Source organism: Marmota marmota, unplaced genomic scaffold (genome assembly GCF_001458135.2).
Source record: "Marmota marmota marmota unplaced genomic scaffold, marMar, whole genome shotgun sequence".
Classification (NCBI taxonomy): domain Eukaryota; kingdom Metazoa; phylum Chordata; class Mammalia; order Rodentia; family Sciuridae; genus Marmota; species Marmota marmota.
The window spans coordinates 8198254-8221322 of record NW_026000119.1 but is presented as its reverse complement, the minus strand read 5'-3'; the positions used below and the strand labels follow the sequence as shown (position 1 = coordinate 8221322).

General features: G+C 37.5%; 1 protein-coding gene across 1 annotated transcript in view; it reads left to right on the top strand.

Annotated features, from left to right (window-relative positions):
* The window catches only part of Septin11 (septin 11), a 138016-nt gene extending 122250 nt beyond the window's left edge, over nucleotides 1-15766 (top strand). Inside the window, exon 10 of the mRNA XM_048784811.1 lies at nucleotides 15748-15766. Within this exon, the coding sequence (XP_048640768.1) occupies nucleotides 15748-15751 (4 nt within the window). The 3' untranslated portion in view covers nucleotides 15752-15766. The remainder of the gene's footprint in view (nucleotides 1-15747) is intronic.
* Nucleotides 15767-23069: the final 7303 nt, after the last annotated feature.

The following is a 23069-nucleotide window of genomic DNA, read 5'->3' as shown; positions in this document are numbered from 1 at the left end:
GGGTGAGACCGGCTCTGCCCCTGCCCGGGGGAAGCGCCTCCGAGGGGAAATGGTGAAAGGGGGGGAAGGGGAAAAAGAAAAGAAAAGAAAGGGGAAAGGGGGAAAAATAAGAAAAAGCGAGACAGAGGCGCTGCCGCGTCCGCTCGCGGGGAAGGCTGGGGAGGGAGGGGAAGACAGGAAGAAGTGCCGGCTGCCTCAGCTCCGCCTTCGCGGACTGATTCCTCGCCTGTCCGCTCCTTGTAAACAACACTGGATTAGTTGTTCACCCTCCCCCTTTTTCATTTCCGCCGCTTTTTCTGTCCAACCAACACGAAGAGAAGTTTGCCCAAAAGTTAGGCTATTGTAGAAGGACTGGGGAAGTCGTTGACACTTGGGTGGAAGAAGGGAGGACATTTTCCGTGGGTTAAGATGAGCTGAAAGCCCGCGGACTCGTTTTCTTTGAAGGAGCGGAAGGGTCTTCCTGAACCTCACGATGACGTAAGCGCCCTCTCGGCTAGCTGAAGAGGCGTGTGGTGGCCGGAGAGTACGCTGCGCATGCGCTCCTGGGAAGAAAGAAGTAGCTGAGCGCTCGCCTGGGGGCAGGGTTGTCTGGTCTGCTCTTCTGCCAACCTATAGCCACCTGGTTTTTTCCAATCTAGCTTATCTCCAACACAGAAGGATTTATACATAAGGGGCTGGGGATCTGTTGAGTAAAAATCTTGAATTCTTGTTGACTTCGCAAAAAACGTCTTCTTTATCGTTGGCGTGTAAAAGAATTTGTAGTTTGTTTTCCTCCCCTGCTGCCACATCCTGTGGGTGAAGGGGGTTTATGAAGAGCTTTAGAAATCAGAAAATGGGGTTGTGGGGGGTACATCGTCGGGTGCTTAAGGCTTCATTTAAAGCATTAAATTGTACTGCTAATGGCTAGGAGCCTGCTTGGTAGTGTGCCAAGAGAATTCTATCCATTTAACCAACATGTCTGAATTTTTCAGGGTTATTAGTAGGTTCTTAAGGAGTGGATGACGTAAATGCGTCTTACTCCAAATGATAATTTTTGCCTATCTTTTAATTGTTTTAATTATTAAAACACTGTATAGTCTTAACAGAATTCTTTGGAAGAGAGAAGAAAACCTTAAACTCAACCATTTATAAATATAACCTCATTGGGGTTTTGTTAGAGTCTGTAAACAAGTCAAAATAACACCTGGCATTTTGCCAGGGGAATGTTAGAGTTCATAAACAAGTCTGGATGGTGCCTGGCAAAATGCCAGAGGGAGTGGTTTGAAAAGTAACAAAAGCGAGCCATTAAGTGTGGAGATTCCTTATTGGTTGACTGATGTATCTAGTTTATGCTAATTAGATAAGCTGTGTGGAATGTATAAATACTGCTCCTGTCCTGCAATAAACGGCTTCCACTCTTGCTGTATCAACGTACACAAGTTATTCGTCACCCCCCCAGTTATTTTGCTGCAGCCGGACTGCGGCAGGGTTTTCCATCTTTGTCTGCCATATGCCTGTTATAACAATAGAAAAAAAAAGTCATAGAGCATTGAGTTTATTCAGCAGACTAGCAATGTTGAAGTAACCAAGAAAGAAATAGCTCCTGTCTTCAAGGAGTTTACAGTCCAAGCAGAGGTAGCCGTTGAGCTAATTATCAATACCTAAAATTACCCAATGCATTCATTTGTTTATTTGTGCCTTCCCCTCCCTAGAATATAAGATCACAGATAGCAGGAATCTTGTATGGTTTCTTTTATCAGGTACATGTAAAAGACTCAATATTTGATTACTGAGTGAATAAACAATTACCAGTATCAAAAAGTATTAAAGTGGAAAACTGCAGGCTGCTATGGAAACAGTTACCAGTAGCCTAGTTTGGAGTATCAGAGGTTTCTCTGGTGAAGTGACATTTAAAATGAGACTTGAAACCACCGACGGGCAAAGAAGTGGGCAAAGAATGAGATGGGTGGAGGAAGTAACATGTGCCAAGGTTCTAAAGCTGACACTGTGAAAAGTCCCTGGAAACTAGTGTGGCAGGCCCTCAGAGAATTGAGGGGCAGAGCCCAGGCCATATAGGAAGGCAGGGGACAGATCCATAAGATAGTATGGATTGGGAAACCCCATGGGAATCCTTGGAAAGATTTCACCTAGGTTATCTTGTGTCTTGCTTTTTCCCTTCATGTAGCCTTTTTCAGTATAAAGTGTTCTTAATTTTACATAGCCAATATTTAAGCATAAAAGTAGTATAATTCCATTGTTGGGCCAAAAAAATATTGCTTATTTTCACTTTTGTAAGAATAATAGGTGCTAGAAGTGTATCTCAATGATAGTGTGCTTTCCTAGTATGTGCAAGGGTTTGGATTCAATCCCCTGGGGGCGCGGGGATCTATTCCTAGGTGTATGTACACTCAAAAAAAAAAAAAAATGAAAATATCTATCCACTCAAGAAATACTCAAATGTTCACAGAGCATTACTCATAGTCGGCAAAAAGCAAAACACTCAAAGGTCTGTCTTCATAGTTTGAATATGGTTTGTCCTCATGCTGAGGCTGTGTCCCCTCTGTGTGTTGTGAGATGTGAAGTCTTAAAGAGGGATTCATGTCTTTAATGGTCAGATCTCATGAGAATAGATTAATTCTTGAAAGAAAAAGTTGTTGAAAGATGAGTTCATTTTCCTTGGTTCCCTTGCTTGATGCCTTCCTTGTCAAGTGATCTCTTCTTCCCTTCCACATGTACCCATTTCCCCTTCCACCACCAGGAAGCCCTCTTTAGAAGCCAAGCAAATGCCAGCACCATACTCTTGGACTCCCAGAACTACCAGCCCAAAGAAACCAATCTCTCTCTCTCTCTCTCTCTCTCTCTCTCTCTCTCTCTCTCTCTCATCCATAAACCACCCAGTCTCAGTTATTTTACTATAACAGAAAACTAAGACAGCTATCAACTGATGAACCAACAAGTCAAATGTAGTAAATCTGTACAATAGATATTTCTTAGCCTTAAAAAGACAGTTCTCGTATGTGCTATGGATGATCTTTGAAACCAGCTACAGGAAAGAAGCCAATCACAAAAGGTCACATATTATATGCTTCTCTTTGTATGAATTTCCAGAATACGCAAACCTATAAGGACAGAAAGTGGTTGCTTAGGCTGGCGACAGACAAGGGTTTAGGGGATGATAGCTAATGGACATTGGGTTGGTTTTTGAGGTGAAGAAAATGTTTTGAAATTGATTGTGGTGATGTTTGCTCTAAATATATTAAAAACCAGTGAATTGTACACTTTAAATTGATGAATTATGTAAAATATATTTGTAAAATTATGTAAATATATATATAAATATATTTTGTAAATTATGTAAAATATATATCAGTAAAGCTATTACTGAAAAAATGAAGAAAAAAATTTCCCTTAACATCTTTTTCTCATAATCTCTTCTGGGTTATTCCTGGGTCCTATGGTATTTACATTTCTATGGCTTTTAATGAATATGAATTTACAAAATTGTTTGTCATAAGAATTGAATCAATTAAAATGTAACCAGGATTATTTTAGAGCAACCACTTCATTATATATTTATTCTTTTTGTAGTTCAGGTTAATTAAAACTATCTTGCTGTCTGTAAGATTGCCAATGACAATTTAATTCACAATACTATAAATATAATTACAAGTAGTTAATAGATAGGTAAGGAGCTAGTTCCAATTGTTTAAAAAACAAATGGACATTCTTTTTCTTCACTACTCATTTATAAAATTTTAACCCAATAGTTTTTTTTATAAATAACTGTAATTTTCTTATAATGAATTATAGTTGTAAAAATGCAAAGTTATGATATCCCCTGAGAAAATACAGCATATAAGAAGACATTAATATATATATTGATAAGGAATTTATATTTTTAGGGATGTTTCCCTTTTATCCTAAATTCTAAAATTAGATTTCCATTCTACATGGCATTTGAGAATAATAATAACCTAACACATACAGATGACAATCTACCAGGCATCATACCAAGCACTTTTATCATAAGCTCTCATTTTTTTTAATCCCACAGTACTTTTCTATAGTAGTATTTTTATTGTCCCCATGTTTGAGAAGATCAAAAGGTAAAGTAAATCCCCAAGGTTGGCCACACAGCTTAGAAAGGCATAGCCAGGATTCAAACCCTGTTTGACCAACTCCTGGGTATGGTATGCTATTAATCGCTACTCTTTTCTGGCTTGGCCTGTAGATATATTTGGCTAGCATTAAATTTTAGAATAAAAATACTCAACCTATGGTTATTCTTGGCTTGTCTTTAATCCTAGAACAAATTTAAAAAAAAAAAACAATTCAGTGAGTAGTTGTTATTTGTGTTACTAAAGAGCTGATTTTTTTTTTTTTTGGAGGAGTTATTAAAATTCTTAGACTTGCTTTATTTCATGACTGAAATAGCAAATCTTAAAATAAAAGCATGTCTTGCTTCAAATGCAGAGTAGTAAAGTAAGGAAGCACCTGAGAAATTGTGCTTTTTTAATAAAGGGTCTGTCCTGAAATGCAAAATAGTGAAAAGTCTACAGATTTCAGAAGTCTAGGACTGGGGAAGGAAACCAAATGGTTCAACACAAAGTGGTTTGTAATCCTTAATTTTTCAAGAAATACAATTAGAAGTGTACTACTTACAATTTTATGAGTAAAGAAGGCAAGACTATTTAATTTTTGCCTATTTAATATTTAGGCAGAAATTTCCAGTTTGTTTTCCTGAATGAACCTTTTGGGTAATATTTCCACCAGGCAATTTATGAAGTACTATCTTGTAGGAAAAATATCAAAGCCTACAGAACAAGGGAAATGGTTTACTATCTTTATAATCACTTATCTTTAGCATCTGCCTACATTTAAAGATTATGTTAATAGCTTTCAAAATATTTGTTTTCGTTCATTTCTACAGAGATGGAAACTTCCCAAACCAACTTCCCAACTTCCCAAACCTCTCTTCATTATGTCATCAAGAGAGCAGGGAACCCCCATTCACCAAATAATGTAAGACCTCCTAATTAACATGAAGAAGGACTCAAAGCATGTCAAAAATCAACTTGCCTTTTATATTTCAGACAACTCTGGATGTAAACTGACTTTCAGTTTCTCATATTTAGGTACTTACTTTAAAAGACTTTACCAGAAGGGACCATTGGTTTCCTGCTTTATCAAGAGGAGCCAAGAAATCAAATAACAACCACCTATTTGTATTGGTATCTCAAAAGTCTTCAGTAGAAATATTTTATTTATGTATTTTGGTTGGGAGAAAAATACATCACTAAAATAATGTATTTTACTCTTTTAAAGACTTTATGGAATTTTGAACCACTACATTTAATAAATTTAGTAAAAATTATTTTTGTATATTTTATAAAAGCAAACTACCAAGACCTTTTTTTCCCCATTATGCATTTATGGGGGAGAGGTGTGGAGAAGGGTTTAAATCTTCCAAAGTTTAATTTTGGTCTCATAACAACATAGTTTACTGTACCCCTCCTTTTATTTAAATTGAGAATCAAATTATCCACAAGCAAGGTTTCCAAGGCTCATTCTAAAAAGACAAAACACACACCTAAGCTGCTTTTATTTAGCAAATATTTATATCCAAATTGCATACTAGGTCAGGTACTGTAAGGGATTCTGAGGTGACCAAAATATGGCTTTGCTTGTAAGAAACAATCATCCTTTAATTCTGCAACATTTACTAGCTACTCAGCTTCTCTATAACTTGACCTCATTTTCCTCACCTGTAAAATGGTAGTAGTAATAATGTATGCCCTAAAGTTTTATGTGGACTAACCAGGATAATATTTTCAAAAGGCTTAGAACAATGTATGACACATGGGAAACGTTAATTTTTAGCTTAACTGTTATAAGAGGTCTTTGTTTGCCAGGTTTGAGTCTGGTTTTTTTTTTTTTTTCCCACTTAGTACAGTTAACATGGCTCACTCTTAAGCAACTCACAGCCTTGGAAGGGAGACAAATACATGAGCGTTGTTAATATGGCTTAAGTATTGTAGTAGTGATAGTATGAAATGCTATGGGGCAACAGAAAAGAGAAAGTCTATGTGTTAGTAAAGACTCTCATAAATTTGGGTTGACTGCAATATTAGTTATTTACTGTGTAATCAATTCCTCAAAACTTAGTTGTAGCCAGACGCAGTGGTACACGCCTGTAATCCCAGTGGCTCTGGAGGCTGAGACAGGAGAATTGCCAGTTCAAAGCCAGCCTCAGCAAAGGTGAGGTGCTAAGCAACTGAGTGAGACCTTGTCTCTAAATAAAATACAAAATAGGGCTGGGGATGTGGCACAGTGGTCAAGTGCCCTGAGTCCAATCCTCAGTACCAAACAAACAAACAAAAAAACTTAGTTGTATAAATGAACAAATATTTATTATCTCAGTTTTTGAAGCTCAAGAACTGGTTGGGTGGTCCTGGCTCAGAGTCTTTCATGAGGTTATAATGAAATTGTTGGCTGGGCCAAAGTCATGAGGCAGCTGGAAAATCTGCTTCAAAATTTATTGGCTATTGGCTGGAGACTTCAGTTCCTCACTACTGGGCCTTTCCCTAGGATGCCCAAGACCAGACAACTGATTCCTCTGTTACATAGCTGTAACCGAGGGTGAACATAGCTGTAGGGACACAGAGACAGAGATGGAAGCTATAGTCATTTTATAACTCTACCTGGGAAGTTATGAATTATCACTGACATATTCTATTCATCTGAAGCAACCCAGTCTATATTGAAGGGGAAAGGAATTAAACTTGAGGGGAAGAATATTAAAGAATTTATGGATATATTTTAAAAACCACAATGGGTATGGAAGGAAAATTAGGTCTATGTCTAATTATAGAGGGTGGCCATAAGATAAAAAAAATAGAGATTTAAGATTTCTTAGCATGTAATTGAGCTTGGATAGAGAATCAAGGGTATTACTATTATTCACATTTTAAAGATGAAATGGAGACTTAGGGAGATAAAGTAACTTTTCCAACATATACAGTAAATGGGAAATCTAAGTCCTGAACCTGTATTTCTGATTATAGAATTGCTGATCTTATCACTAACTATACTAGGATTCTCCCCCCAAATTGAACCAACTGTGTGTCTCTGTGTGTCTGTGTCTGTCTGTGTGTATGTTTAAAGAAGTGGGGGGTTGTTGTTGTTTTTTAAGGAATTGGTTTACATGATTTTAGAGGCTTGGTAAGTCCAAAATCTATAGTGTAGGCTGCAAACTGGTGACGCAGGAAGAATTGCAGTTTGAACCCACTGACAATCTTGCCAGAAGAATTCTTTCTTGCTCAGGGAAAGTCAGTCTGTTCTGTTAGTCTTCAACTGATTAGATGGTACATCCATATGAAGGGTAATCTTGAAGGGTAATCTGCTTTACTCAAAGTACACTAATTTTAATGTTGATCTTATTTAAAGACAAACCTTCACAGAAACATCCATAATAATAGTTGACCAAATATCTGGCATTGTGACCCAGTCAAGTCAATACATACTATTAACTATCATACTACCCTATATAACAGTGACAATTTGGAGTTCAGATTATAGAAGGCTTTGAATGCTATACTAAGCTAATTGTTGAATTTAAGTTTTGTTTTTCTTTTTGTTTCAATGCAGTGCTGGGGATTGAACCCAGTGCCTGTGCATCCTGGGCAAGTGGTCTACCACCGAGCTACAACCCAGCCCGTATTTTTGTTGGATTTATACAAAATTAACCAGTCACTCTTGCTAAGAGACAGGATCTAGAACATTTAATATTGGTGGGAAATAGGGGAGTCCCATAGAATATTCTTAATTCTTTTAGGGAATGTGTCTTAGAATATTTCTCTGGTGTGCTTTACTTGTTAAAGAGATTTGTCATTAGAAAACAGGATTTTCTATTAATATATTTTTGTCTTTTCAATACTAAAAACATGTGGACCGTAAAGGAAAAGTGATTAGCTTTTTTCATAAATTTATTTACTTCAAAATATATGAATATTTAACAATTTCATTTCAAAATATTGTTCACTATTATTTATTCTCTCCTGTTTAGACCTTTTTCTCTTAAGCATTTATTTCTCTTTGATACCTTATTTCAAGGCTTCCTTTTAGCCATGCTTCCTACCAGAGGGAAATGTGAAATTAGGAAGGAAGAGAGAAAGTAGGTACAAACTTAAAGAGCCCAGTTTATAGATAACTGGGTTCATGATTCAGAAGGTATAAATGTTGTTCAAGCTATGATTTTTTTCAGAATATGCATTAAATAAAAGCTGTTGACCTGTGTTGCTTTGTGCATAACAGAGCAAGAAACCTTAGTATTTTTCTTGGAGACTCAGAATTTGTTTGGGGCCATTCCAGTCTGGGTCCCCAGATAATTGGGAAGCTAGAGAGTATTGTTAGGCTACCCAAAAGTGATCTGGAATTTAAGCCGGTGGGTAGACCCTGTTAGGAAAGAGCTGAAAATAAAATCTAGAAAACCAGTATAGCAAATGGTACAATATATTGGGAACTAGTATAACAAACTAGAAAGGAAAAATACTGGATTGCAGAAAAAGGGGAACTGAGACCACCTGGTAAAGCATAAAATGAGGGTTGGGAGCTGGATCTATGGATATTATAGTCCATATTCAACTTTCCCTCTAGAGAACAGTGTACAGTTTATGAATTTCAAACTACTAGATGATTTGGGGAGTCTATTACATGAGGGGATTTTTGTGGGTAGGTGAAGACATCAAAGCCATTCAAGGGAGACACAAGTTTCCTAAAAAAGGACAATTTAATTCCTCAGTACTACTGTCTGTCCCCACCCCCCACCTCCATTGTCATATTGATAATCCTACAAATTCAAGTGTGATTTCCATCTTTAGCACAGTTGGAAAAGGGCTTCATAACTAGCATAAAGGGAAAAATAAAAGTTTTACCAAAACCAGGTTTTTTTTTTTAATTTCCAGACATAATAACACAAATATTATGTCATTGATATAGAGGAGATTTTGACACTTTATCTTTCTCTAATAAGATTATTCCTCAACCATCTTGGAAAAAAGACTTTCCTATTATTTTACTCTGTCAGAATATGTGAGGAATTTTATAAATTCTGTAAGTAATTCATTCCAAAGGAATATTTTCCTTTTAATTGTGTTAAGAAAGATATTCCTAGCCTGTTATTCATCTAAACTGTATGATAACAGAATTTAAGAATCAAAGGTATAACCATACCAAATAACTATTTGGAATAATCAATGTTAACAGCTAATTTTTACTTAAATCTTATTTATATTAATAACCACTTTCATTTTAATGGGAAAAAATAGATATATTCCAAAATTTACCACTTTAAAAGATAATTTTCATTCCAGAATCTAAAATGCCTTCTGAACACCTGAGGATAAGTTTGGGTAAGGAAAGAAATATGGTGAGAGGAATCAATTTTTATAGGGCAGTGACTCTAATATTCTATGGGATCTTCCACTCTTCCCCAAATGCCAGATATTCTCTATGTGCCCTTCAGAGAAGGGGCACTGATCCATTTTTATAGGTCCACTGAAACTTGGCCTCCTGACTGCTACCAGAAATATACAATGTACATATAAGTAGGTGATGAATATTTAAAAACTGATTTGAATGCCAAGTCACTTTTTTTTCACTAAGAGAATCATTGAATAGAACTTGGAACAGACTTCCTTTGACAGCTACTCCCACGTACATTATGATATGTGCACCACATCTCTTGCTATGGATGGTTTTAGTTAAGGTCAAAGAAACTGGATCTTGACTGTATTAGTGCAAAAAAGACTATGTTAGTAATAGTATTGTTTTTATATTTCTGCATAGTATATTATCCTTTAAACTCAATTACTGTCTTGGTGCCTAAAAGTGAGCAAAGGCAGGAAGTTATTCTGAGTTCTCATTAGTCACTCACTGAATTAAAATTGAATTTATAAAAATGATAATGTCACATAGCACATGTTGACTTTTTGCTGAACATTAAACAAAGGAACAAGATAAAATGTAATTTCCTAAGCTGACAAATCCAATATCGTTTATCATAAAATTAAAATTATCCCTAATGTTAGGAGTTTAATTAGAGGAAAGGCCAACATTAGAAAAGATTTTTCAGATTTTGGTTTTCTTTTTTTTTTTTTTTTGAGTACAGGGTCTTCTGTGAGTCAACTAATTTGTGACTCAACTAATCTTCTGTGAGTCAAAAAAATTTTTTTAAGTTATAGTCGGACACAATACCTTTATTTTTATGTGGTGCTGAGGATCAAACCAGTGCCTCACACGTGCTAGGCAAGCACTCTACCTCTGAGCCACAACCTCAGCCCCTGTATTTTGTTTTGTTCTTTTTAGATCTACATGACCGTAGAGTGTATTTTGACATATTATACATACATGGAGTATTCTTGTGGTTGTATATGATGTAGAGTTACATTGGTCATATATTCATATATGAACATAGGAAAGTTATGTCTGAATCATTCTACTGTTTTTCCTATTCCCATTCCCCCTCCCTTCCTTTGATTCCCCTTTGTCTAATCCAATGACCTTCTAGTCTTCCCTCCCCCACCATTGTGTGTTAGTATCCGAATATCAGAGAGAACATTCGGCCTTTGGTTTTTTGGGATTGGCTTATTTCACTTAGCACAATAGTCTCCAATTCCATCCATTTACTGGCAAATGCATAATTTCATTCTTCTTTATGGCTGAGTAATATTCTATTGTGTGTATATATACCACATTTTCTTTATCCATTCATCTGTTGAAGGGCACCTAGGTTGGTTTCATAGCTTAGCTATTGTGAATTGAGCTGCTATAAGCACTGATGTGGCTTTGTCCTTTGGGTATATACTAGGGAGTGGGATAGTTGGGTGAAATGGTGGTTCCATTGCAAGTTTTCTAAGGAATTGCCATACTTCTTTCCAGATTGGTTGCTCCAATTTGCAGTACCACCAGCAATGAATGATTGAACCTTTTCCCCCACATCCTCACCAACATTTATTGTTACTGGTATTCTTGATAATTGCAGAAAATATCATCCAGTCAGGGTAATCAGTTAATATCCCCTTTGTCCACGGTAACTTGAGGGGATGTGTCTCAGGGGGCTTTCACAACATCAGGAGTTTCTGGCACTGAGTCCCTACCTGCAAGGATGCTAGCACTCAACCCTCAGTCCTCCCAGCACAAAATGTCCCACTTTCTGTGCCGGATCTTAGAAGAGTTGACTCTATCTTTTTGATAGTCATTAGAAGAATTCCAGCTCATTGCTGTATGCTTGAAAACAGACTAACTGTGGGTTTTTTTATGCTCTCTTTAGATTTGTCCTGATTTTGGCATGACCTCTTAGTTTGTACCTACCACTAATCAGGGTTCCTGTTGATCTTGAGGGCAACATCTGTGTGTTGTGCTATGGAAAGGGGAAGAGTAATGAACTGGTATCCCCTCTGCCAGTGTTACAATCCTTTCAGTGAACTTCTAAACACAGTTGCCTTTGTTTCTATATTTATAGAGCTCAGTAGTAAATCCTTTGTTAATATTTTTCCTTATGTTTCTTAGCTCTTAGGCTATCATTGACTTCAGTGGTACTAATTAACCCCTGTAAATGTCTGGACAATTAACTCAAAGTGGGTTCCTTACCCACTTCGGGTTACCCCAAAGAAATCAGGGGGCAGCCCTGTTCCACCCCTGTACCCTCTTAACAGAGACTACTATAAATTCCAAAGCATATTCTCTTTCTCTGTCTCTGCCTGCTAGAGCCTCTCCTAGCCTGCTCCAGTTTGCTGTACTTTCTAGATTTCGTAGGTAAATATGTCCCATGTACATGTAGTTTTTGTTTTTTTTAATTTTGGGGGTGCTGGAGATTGAACTCAAGGATACTCCACCACTGGGCCATATCCCCAGCCCTATTTTGTATGTTATTTAGATACAGTGTCTCACTGAGTTGCTTAGTGCCTCACTTTTGCTGAGGCACTGGCTTTGAACTCATGATCTTCCTGCCTCAGCCTCCCAAGCCACTGGGATTACAGACATGTGCCACTGCAGCTGGTATAGCTTTTATTTTTTAAGAGGTAAATTCACTTTATGTAAACAAATTAGAAACACAAAATTCCATCAAACAAATAAAACATTTCATCATTTAATGTGATTAGTTAAGAAAAAGGTAAGGACAAAGCTTGTATGCAAAGATTATGCTTGAAATCAGTATTATTTCATTTTCTAATTTTACTTATCAGAAACTTTTACTTTTTAGAGTAAATTAGATTTTTGTGATCTGCTATGTGCTTATTTTCCCCCCTCAAGCCTGTCTTCTGAGCAGGAACTACTGAGAAACTGCGGGGAGGAGATATTTCCTGAGATAAAGTATCCTGGTGGGAGCAACATCATTTCGTGTTCTACTTGCCAATAAGTTGATGAAATTTTGCCTTTTCAGTAGAATCCTCATGTCTTTGACTTCTAAGATGAGGCTCTTATCAACTTTTTAAAAGTGAAATTTAGGTAGCTTTCAACTACTTTTTTTTAAGATCCAAATTGCAAAAATTCTCTAGGGCATTTCTTTATTTAAACACAGCATGGGACAGTGTGTGGTTCAGACTCATGCTAATATCAGTCAATTCTACAAGCCACGTTTGCTGGTGAAAGCTGGAGTTGTTTGAACCTAACTGATTCATTAAAGAAATATTCAAATATTTGTTGAGCATCAGCTGTGTACAAAGTCTTGGGCTGATTTAAAGTATCAAGCTGACCATGAAACCAGGAGATAATGCTGTAAACACTAATATGCCTATTGGTAAATATATATGGTCACACATTTAAGGGAAAATTGTGAACACAACATATATTGTGCAACAACATTAGAAATTTCTATATTCATCTAGAATGAAATCACACATGAAGTCATTCTTAACTCAGAGGATATTTTTTTGGCTTGGATTTGTGCTTAACATTCTCCAGAATTCAACCAGACCAGATGGAAAGGAAGCAAATGCTTCAAAACTCAGAGGCCAATCTACCATTATCCAATGATCTGCTATGAAACATTTCTGATACAAGTAGAATCAAATACTTCCTACTGCTTTTCTAGTAGCTTTTCTATTGACTGAATGTGCACATCTCTCAAATTCATATGTTGAAGCCTAATCCCCAAGGCAATAATATTTGGAAGTGGGATCTCAGGGAGTAATTATGAAAAGAGGGCAGACCCCTCATGAATGATATTACTGACTATAAGGAGATGATCTCTTGGTCATGTGAGAATATAGCAAGAAGCCTGCTAAGTATAAGCCAAGAAGAAACTCTGATCAGACATGTGATTTTGTATGTCCTTGGTCTTAGATTTCCCAGCCTCCTACATTGTGAGAAATGAATGTTTGTTGTTCAAGCTACCCAGTCTATGGTAATTTTGTTACAGCACTCTGAACTTAGAACTATTAACTAGGATTTTAGCCTTTACGTTTTATTATTTGCATATTAGCAATCAGTGTGTTACGGTCATTAATTCACTTTAGGCTTAGCATTTCTAGAGACTCAAATGATTTCTTCCCTAAGGGAAACATCAAAACACCATCATCACCAAGAAACTCTCTCTTGGCAACTATTTTGTGTGCTTATCCTTATTTCCCCTTTCATTGAATCTACTTAAAATTGTACCTCTTCTCACAAGTTCCCACTTTCCAAAGACTTCTTAAGCACTTTCCTTTATTCTAAGATCCTGTTGAGGTCTAGTGTATCTCACCTTCTAGGTCTTTATATCTGTTTCCTAAAGTGGTTTGAATTGTATAGTGTGTGTACATACATATATATTCTAAAAATGGAATTTAGACAAATTTTATCATCTAACTGGCTTTCATTAATGATTCATGACCGGCACAGCATCTCATGAGAAAAGAAAGGTGCTCCCCCAAGCTGAGCAGATGATGTGGTTTTCCTGGGTAGAAAAAGGCTTAAGAAAGCAGAAAAGGGAACAGAAAGCAGATTGGTTATTACCATTTCTTTCCTAATAGGGTTAAAACAGAGGGGACTTCCTTATTATGCTGGCTCAGGTAAATTTGACCCCTTTTGATTGGTTACTGTGAACCCATGTTTTTTTTTAAACATTTGAAAGTTCAGTTTGATTAGGTGGGCTCCTAAAGTAAATGACTTCATTCTGGTTTGGTCTTGTCTATTGGGGCCAACTGTAGGAGCTCAATACAAAACAGTGAACTCATAAATTTTATTTAATAATTATGCACACATAAATTTTGTAAAAGTATAAACTTTGGCTAATTTGTGAGTTAAGAATGTTTTTCTTGAGGGAATTAATTATCTAATCACATTAATATTATTAAAATGCACAAAGTTTAAAACATACAAATCTGAAGAAATGACCTACTTATTCATTTACAATAGGAAAAAAACAGTTGATGGAGTTTATTAAGTTGTTGAGCTAATTTGATAGCCTAAGTTATAGCAGTCAAGCAGAACCTCTGTGAAATTTTTTTTTTTACATATTAAAACTCTCCTGAGTAGGGGTTTTTATAGCTTCAGGAAAATACTAAGTAAATTTAGGGGACTTCCAGAGATAGCAAAATGAGGTGGGGAAAACCAAAGACTTAACATTTTTCTGATAATTGGAGCCCCAATTCTTGTGACATAGGCTGCACAATTTCTATTCCATAGACTGTTTCCTTCTGAGTGTCCAGGTTTTCCTGTACCTTGAAATTTAAGGGCAGAGTTTTCACTTCAGGGTTGTGATAAGAAATTAGATTCTAAGTGTAGGAGAGGTGTAAGTTAGCCAAGGGTCCAGAGTGCTCTGGAACTGAGCTTTCTTGGGACATAAATCATGTTTATTTTAGACATAAAACTTTCTAGCTCCAAGTGAAAAAAGAAAATATTTCTTACTTATAAAGTATATCAGTCTTTGCCAGAATGTTAGAAAACAATCCAGTCATAAAAACTCTAAGGCTCTGAGGCATGTTTGCAAAGTTTCCTTCCCTTCTTTAACTGCTATAGATGCCTGCCTGGCTCCATGCCAAGCCCAGGTTCTCAGTTCTGGAATTGAGCTTAAGGGAAAAAGCCCATCTACAGCACTGGCTGAATTCTCTAGTGAATCTGTCCACCTGCTCCAGGTAAGTCAGTTTGTCCCAAGGGAACCCTTGGGACACAAAAAGCATATTGTGTGCTGTGAATGCAGCCCTGTTACAGGACTGCCTGAGGATCTGTCATTAGACAAAACCATAGCATTCTGCTTCCTGGAAAGGTTCCTGCAAAAATTTCAAAGCTGTAACATGATTTACAACCTTATTAATTTTAGTTGCAGACTTGAGCACATACAGATGGTCTATTTAAACTCCTAATAAATTTATGCTATACCAGGTGGGGTTGTATTCATTTGTGCAGTTACATTTTACCATAGTATTGTAAAGTTAAATTCTAGGCTTTCAAAATAATTTCAAATGTGATGGCAATTCTTGCAGAGACTCTTTTGAAAAGTACCTATACGTTTGCCACTACTGCTTTAAAATATGGTTTCCAGTGGAGTTTGAGGCCCTAAATCTAGAATAATCTGACTTGTCTTCTGAGGTATAGAAAATGAAGCATGAGGCAGCTTTCATACAGAGCAGGGTTTCTTGGCCTCAGCACTCCTGCTTGAGGCTGAATAATTCTTTGCTGAAGAGGTTGTCTTGTGCATTGAAGAGTTTCTTCTAGGCCTGAAGCTTACTATATTGCAGTTGCCTGGGCAGTGGTCAGCAGCCATTTTATTGTTTCCTCCCTCAACAGGTGAGCTGATCGCTGCCCCAGTTCCTCAAATGGACTGGCCCCATCCCATTTTCCCTTTTGATCTCTAATCATGTCCAACTTCTGAACCTGGAGCTCTGAGCAAGCCTGAAGCTTCAACCCACTCACCTCATAACATTTCTACTTTCTATTCTATTCTGTAAGTACCCTATATCCTAATGAATTTATTTTGTGTTATTTGTTTCCTTTCTGATGTCTATTCCCAATTCAGTAAATGACAATTAATTTCATTCTTCCAGTTGCTCAGATCAGGAAACTTTGCATCACCTTTTTGTTTTTTGGGTTTTTTGTTTTTTTTTTTTTGGTGGGGGGCAGTTGTAGATGGACAGCATGCCTTTATTTTATTTGTTTATTTTTATGTGGTGCTAAGGATCAAACTCAGTGCCTCACACATGCTAGGCAAGCACTCTGCCCCTGAGCCACAGCCTCAGCCCATTGGCATCAACTTTGACTCTTTTTTCTTACATCCTGTGTCATTCAGCATCCTGGTGATGTATAGATAGCACACTATAGGGGGTATCTGAGAAAACGTCAATGAATAATTAGGAGGAAAAAAATACCCATTTTTGATCTTCTGCCATCATGTCTCCTAGTTTTGTTTGTTGTCTGAACCCAACCAAAGGAGAACAGGAGAATTGTACTCTGTGGACTCAGACTTTCAGGTCACAGAAAAAAAATTATTTTCAAATATATTTGAAGGGACAATCAGAGAACTCCCAGTGCATCCTCAATAGCAATTCTGTTGGCTCTACCTTGAAATAGATCCAGGATATAACTATCAGTTACTACCTGTGTCAGTACCTGGTTAATTGCATCATCCTCCCACCTCCATCCATTTATCCAGCTTTATTTTTTTATGTAAAAATTCCTTGCATATTTTAGGCATTCGATAAAAATTAATTTTAATTCTTTAGGTAATGATTCGATTGAAATTTTTTATCTTAAGAACATAAGATGATTCGGATTTTTATGGTGTAATCTCATTTTGTTTGTAATTATTTGTACATATAAAAAAGGCTGGAAGTAACTTTAAAAATATTAGAAATGATTATGGGTGTATGGCAATATGTAAATCAATGGATGTGTAACTGATGTGATTCTGCAATCTGTATACAGGGTAAAAATGGGAGTTCATAACCCACTTGAATCAAAGTGTGAAATATGATATATCAAGAACTATGTAATGTTTTGAACAACCAACAATAAAAATTAAAAAAAAAAAAGGAAATCATTAAAATGTTTTTTAGTGACCCATTGGGAAAAAAAAAAAAGAAATGATTATGGGTGATTTAAATTTTCTTATAATGCTTCTGAAATAATTTGCTATAATAACTATATAGGATTCTTATAATCACATAAAAATATATACCTTTATTTAAAGGGGCTGACTAGTGTCAACCAGATCTAATTTAGCTTGACAATTCTCTCTCATCTCTTGGCTTCTTATCCCTTTTCTCAATGGAATGCTTTCCATTCTTCTTGAGCACTTGCGTGGGATGCATCCTGTAGCTCTGTGTACTTTGCTCTGTTTTAGGAATCTGACGTATTCAAATTGCAACAACCTGACTTCCTTACCTCCTAGTTTCTGCATGTGTTCAGCTAATGACTGAAGCTGAAATCTAGAGGGCAAGAGGAGAGTGAGGTCAGATTATTTATTCCCCTTGCTCCTTCTCTTGTTTCTACGGCTGTTTCTATTTCTAATGGTCACAGCTCCTGGCTTCTCCAAACAGCTTTCTCTAGGTCCCAGTAATTGCCCACTCCTCTTGCTCCTTCAGGCCTAGGAACAAGAGTAATTACCTAGTATTGCTAACCCTGGGGTAACATACCATCTCTTCCTCTTTTTTATGCTTGCTCACAATTTCATGCAAACTCTGTTCAAATTCCAGTATACAATATCTGTTCTGCCACAATACAAACAAGGACAGCATTTGACTCCATCTTCTTCCATTTATTCTTAGAAAAATGACTTTGCCTCATTATCTTTTTACTGAGAAGGTTGCAAGGTTGCAGCCTTGTATTAGCTTTCATGGTTTTATTCAAACAGCCATTCATCACTATATAGCAGTAGTCTATAGATAGTGGCCTGCTGTCATCTCTGATCTTGACCTCACAGAGCACATGACACAGCTTGTCCATGGCAGGGCTCTACCCTACTCTCCTTTTACCTTTAAGAAGGTCTTTCCTTTGTTGGCTCTTTTCCCTTTTTTCATTCCCTAACTCTCATGTTCCCAAAGTCCCAAACCTTAGTTTGACTCTCTTGATACATTTTTTAAAAGAAGACTTATCAATTTATTACCTTTATTTATTACTTTTAGTCAGGTAGTTTCAAACATATGCTTGCTGTTCTAATAGTTTAAACTCCAAACCTTTATTTAGCCCATCAGTTGCTAGATATTTTATGCAGATTTCTAGTTATCGTCTCAAATCCAACATCTTCTCATCTTTCCCTTCATCTCCAGTGAGATTTACTCCCATTGTCTGTTTTTTTTCCCGGTGACTTGGTCTTTAGAAGTTTAAAATGTTGAAGATATTTTTTAATGCATGTATTTTCTGATCTCACATGTCCAGTCACTTACTGAATTTCATAGTTTTTGTCGTAAACTTTTTAGAGAATGCTTTTTCCATCCTTGCTGTTCTAATCAATGCAATCAATGTCTTCTTTTTAAAATTATTTTAGGCTAAGATTATGTCAATACTCACTTAATTTGTCTTTAAATTTCAAAACCCACTCCCAGTCCTGTGCAAGAATTAATCTTTCTAGAATATTGCTATTATTCAGTTTTAAGATGAAGCTCCAATTAATAACAATTACAATATCAAAAACTAATATTCTATGAATACTTGTTATGTGCTGCCTACCATAGTAAGTTTTCTTATATGGATTAATTATGTCAAGCAGAAGAATCTTACTAATAAACAATTCTACAGTTGGAAGAATTTTAGAATATTTAGAAAATTCACAGGATCACCTAGTACTGGTGGTGTTGGGATGGGATGCAAGCTTCACTTCAATACAGAAGTTATGATCTTACTCTTTTATCTCTGTTACATAAATTCCTCAACATGAATTCCAAAGTGCTCCACAAACTGCTTCCATCCTTCTGATCCAATCTCAGCTTTCTTTTCTTGCTCATGATAATTATCATGAAGTCGGTTTCCTAATGCACCATAAACACACCATGTTCATTTTTTTTATACTTTTAATTTTTTTCTTCCATCATCAGATCAAATTCTCTTCTAAAGTTAAGGTCTAGTTCCAGACCACAATTTGTCTTTAAATTCTTTAAAATCCACACAGTATGCGTGGATCTTTTATTTCTCAAGGTCTGTAAGACCATTTACTGTCTCTATCATTCACTTTCACATTCTATCACAAAGTATTTTGATTTTTTTTTCAGTACAGGGTCTTGTGTAGGCCAGGCAAATTCTCTACCACTTAGCCTCATCCTTGGACCTTCTTATCTTGAGACAAGGAAGATCTTGCTACACTTTCCTGGTTGGTCTCAAACTTGCCTCAGTCTTCAGACAATTTCAGATTACAGGTGTGTGCCACTGAGTCCAGTAGTACTTTGAATTTTTATTTAATTGTTATGTGTACAATTGCTATGTATTCATCCCAGAATAAAATACTGAAAAGTAGTCAGACATTGTGTAAAGCTGAGAATACAAAAATATGTAAGATTTGGTCTTTGAACTTAGAATTTAATTCAAAGGGGAAACAAGTATGTAAACTAATCTACTACAAAATACTCTGACAATTGTCAATATTGCAAGGTTGTATTGCATAGTGGTTTAGCACATGAGTTTTGAAGTAGCCCAGGTCTAAGTACATTTTCCAGCTCCTTAATGACTAATAATCTCAGAACTCTCTAAGCCTCTGTTCCCTCACTTGCAAAATGAAGATACTAATAGAGTCTATTTCTTAAGATTCTTAATAAAATTAGATGATTTTAGTCAATGATTGATGTCACTTTCTGGCACAAGATATTCCAGCTTCGTTGTATACTTCCTGCCCCTGCCTAGGAATCGCCATTTCTCCAAAGAGCCTTGTTCCTTTTAGTGGAGAATAGTAGTAATGTTTAGAAACCCACATTTGGACCCTAGTGGCCTCATTGCTACTGGGGTGATATTGATTTCATACCCACCGAAGGGACACAGATACATATGTTTGTTTGTAGTTATTATCTATATATATATTGAAAGTTGTTGAGTTCATGCTAATATCTCCAATGCTCAGTCAATACCTCATTATGTTTTCTTCCTTTCTATAATTGTAATTTGTTTCTCTGGCAGTGAGAAACCTGTTTTCCTCTATATTCAATGTATGTGCTTATTTGAACAATGTCCTTGTACATAACCAGCTCTCCTAACTGCTACCACCTCCTCACCCTGCAGATGCCTTCCTCTCCTGCTCTGGGCAACCCACTCCCTGAATATACACACAAATTCTCTCCTCCTTCTGTTGGAGGTTCTTACATCTGTGCTGAATGGATTCCCCACAGGATCACCCTTTTCACTCCACTCAGGCTCTGCCACCCTGTGTGGGTTGCCGTGGTTCTCCTCTACCTGTTGTGATGGGGGAGAAATAAAGAATGTCCACACTTCTGCCCTTTTCAATGCTTTATTCACTCAAATCACTCAATACATTTTTCTTAATCACTCTATTTCATTTTCTTAATCAATCTCATTTTCTTAATCAAGAAAATGACAATCCTTAATGCTAGATACTGCAATAGACATAATCAATTCAGAGCAAACAATTCTAGATTAATTCTAAGCACTGCAAACACACTTAATCATGACAGGCTCATGACAGACATTCCCTCTGCATGCTAAGCTCAAGTGTCAGATCAAAAGTCTTAAGCCTTAGGCTCTAAGTCCAGCAGATGCACTCTTACTCAGACTGTGGTGATCAGATCAGGAACCAAGGCAGGTTTCTCCTGGGGTGGAGCTGAGGGCAGGTGGAGAAGAGGGTCATAGAGAAATGTCGCGGCTTTCACCAGGGTCAAGATGTGGCTGTAGAGTTCAAGAGCAGTGAGGAAGATGCAGAGGGTGAGGCAAACAATGAGAAAAATTGGGATGTCAGTCCAGGTCCTCATCAGCATGAGGGCAAGTTGAGAAACTGATGTGACTCCATTTTTGAGAAACCAGCCTCTACCTCAGAGCAGGGCCAGTCCAAAGGGAGGGGGAATGACCCTTGTCCTTGGAAAACCAGTTCCTAGGCACGTAAGCTACTCTGCTGAGTCATTTGTCTGTACCAGACATCCTTGACTCAGCAAATGCAAGTTCTTGAAAAGACAAAAAAAAAAAAAAATGCTTGAGGCCTAATTCAGACCATAGCAACAACCACTCAGAGTGAGACAGGGAAAATATCTGAAATGCCAGGTGACCCTCCCAGTAGTTTTGGTGATTGATAACATGATTAGGCAACCCTGCACTTTAGCATATACACTCTTGCAACCCCTGGAGGCCTAAACCAATGTATCCACCACTTGAACTAACCAATAACCCTTACCCAACTTGTTCCCACAGTGAATGTGCTAATCAATGTTAAGAGTTGTTGTTTGATTTTCCTGTGGTATGAAATGATTTGCTGTGTGATGTTGTGATGTGTGATGCATAGAGTATCCCCCAAAAAACTATAAATCCTCACTGAACTAAGGGTTGGGACTCACTCCTTGGGACCTCTGCATCGGAAAGGGTTGTGAGTCCAGGCTCGAGCTTGCAATAAAGACTCTTGTGTGATTGCATCTGAATCAGCTCCTGGAGGTCTATTGGGATCCCATGAATCTGGCATTTTAGGCTGAATGTCTGTTCATTTGCTCCATCATTTATACTAAGTTTTGGGGCTTCTGATCACCCTTTCATTTCCTATCAGCTGCCGTGGGGTTTCTCAGTGACATCATTTGCCCTAGGATTAAAGCATCTAGTCTGGTGGTCCCCACCCAGATTTTCTTGCCTTTTCCACTAATAGGGCAAGGAAACATGCCAGAGACTTCACTCTGAGTTTGTCAGGGCTGGGGGAAATGACTTGTTTGTGCCTGTGGGCCATATTGGAGGGTTCCTTGGGCGTGCCTGGTGAGACTGCAGGTTTCAAACTGGAGTTTTAAAATGGAGTTGCTTAGGCTCAGGCCTAAGGCCATCATTACACTACCTCTCTCCGGATGAAAGCACATGGCGCACAAAAAGCTCTTCCTTATTCAGCTGCAAGGGGGGGGTGTGTGAGGTGGTGGCCATGTGTGTGGGGGGGTGTCAATTGGTCAAATATCTGATGTGGCTTGTTTTCAGGGTTAAAATGGCTGCTGGCCACCAAGAAGTTCTGGGCTTCATATGCAGCCTTAGCAGAATCAGGCCATGGGAGGAATTAGTTACTTTTGGCTGGCCCTGGTGGGCAGGGGCAGGGCCAGGTCTTGGAAGGAGTTTTGGTGGAGGGAATCTTTAGGGCGGGGAGGACAGGTATCCTTCACCCAGGGCCCCCCACCTTGCTGAGTCCCAATCTAGTAGGTTTTGGTTTCAATTGCTGGGGAAGTGAAGAACTGAGCAGAAGGAAACAAGGGGAGGAAAGGGGGAAGAGAAGGAAAAGACCATTTTTATTTCTCTAAAGAAATGCATTATCAACCACTTTCCCTTTTTGTACTTGAGTCTTGTATCTGTAATTCATATTTTTCCTGTGGTAGATTCCCAGAAATGGAATTACTAGATCTAATGTTAAGTGACTTATCTTAATTTTTACTCCTTCCAGCAGTAGAATACAGTGTTTATTTTACCCTAGAATTTTTATTAATTTTATAGATGAAAATAGTATATTATTTTCTACTCCCTTGATTGATAGTAATGTTGAACATTTTTCTATTTGTCAAGTCATTTTTAGTTTCTACATTATAACTATTTCTTTGCCCATTTACATTTTTGAATGCTAGTACCATTAACATATCAACCTAAGGAAAATGTTAATAGTCATAATTTGCTGAGAGCCATGGCCGAGTCTGTATGGCCCCTGGCATTTTGCCAACAGTATTGATTGACAGGCGAGGCATTACTATCCACCTCTGCCGCAACTTTTGAGTTCTCGCACTATTTTGGAGTTCTCGTGGGGATTTCCGGGGATTCCCCGAGAGTTCCCATTGGTTGGGGAAGTGCAGGAGGAGGGATATCCGGGAGAGATATTTCCGGCTGGGGGTTCCTGGACAAGCCTCATGACATTCAGGAGGATTCCCCGGGAGCTGTGTGAAGTGTTATCCTGCAGTTTAAAAATAAAGTTTGTTCCTGCTTCAGTGGCTCCTGATTTGTGCCCAGCCAGACTG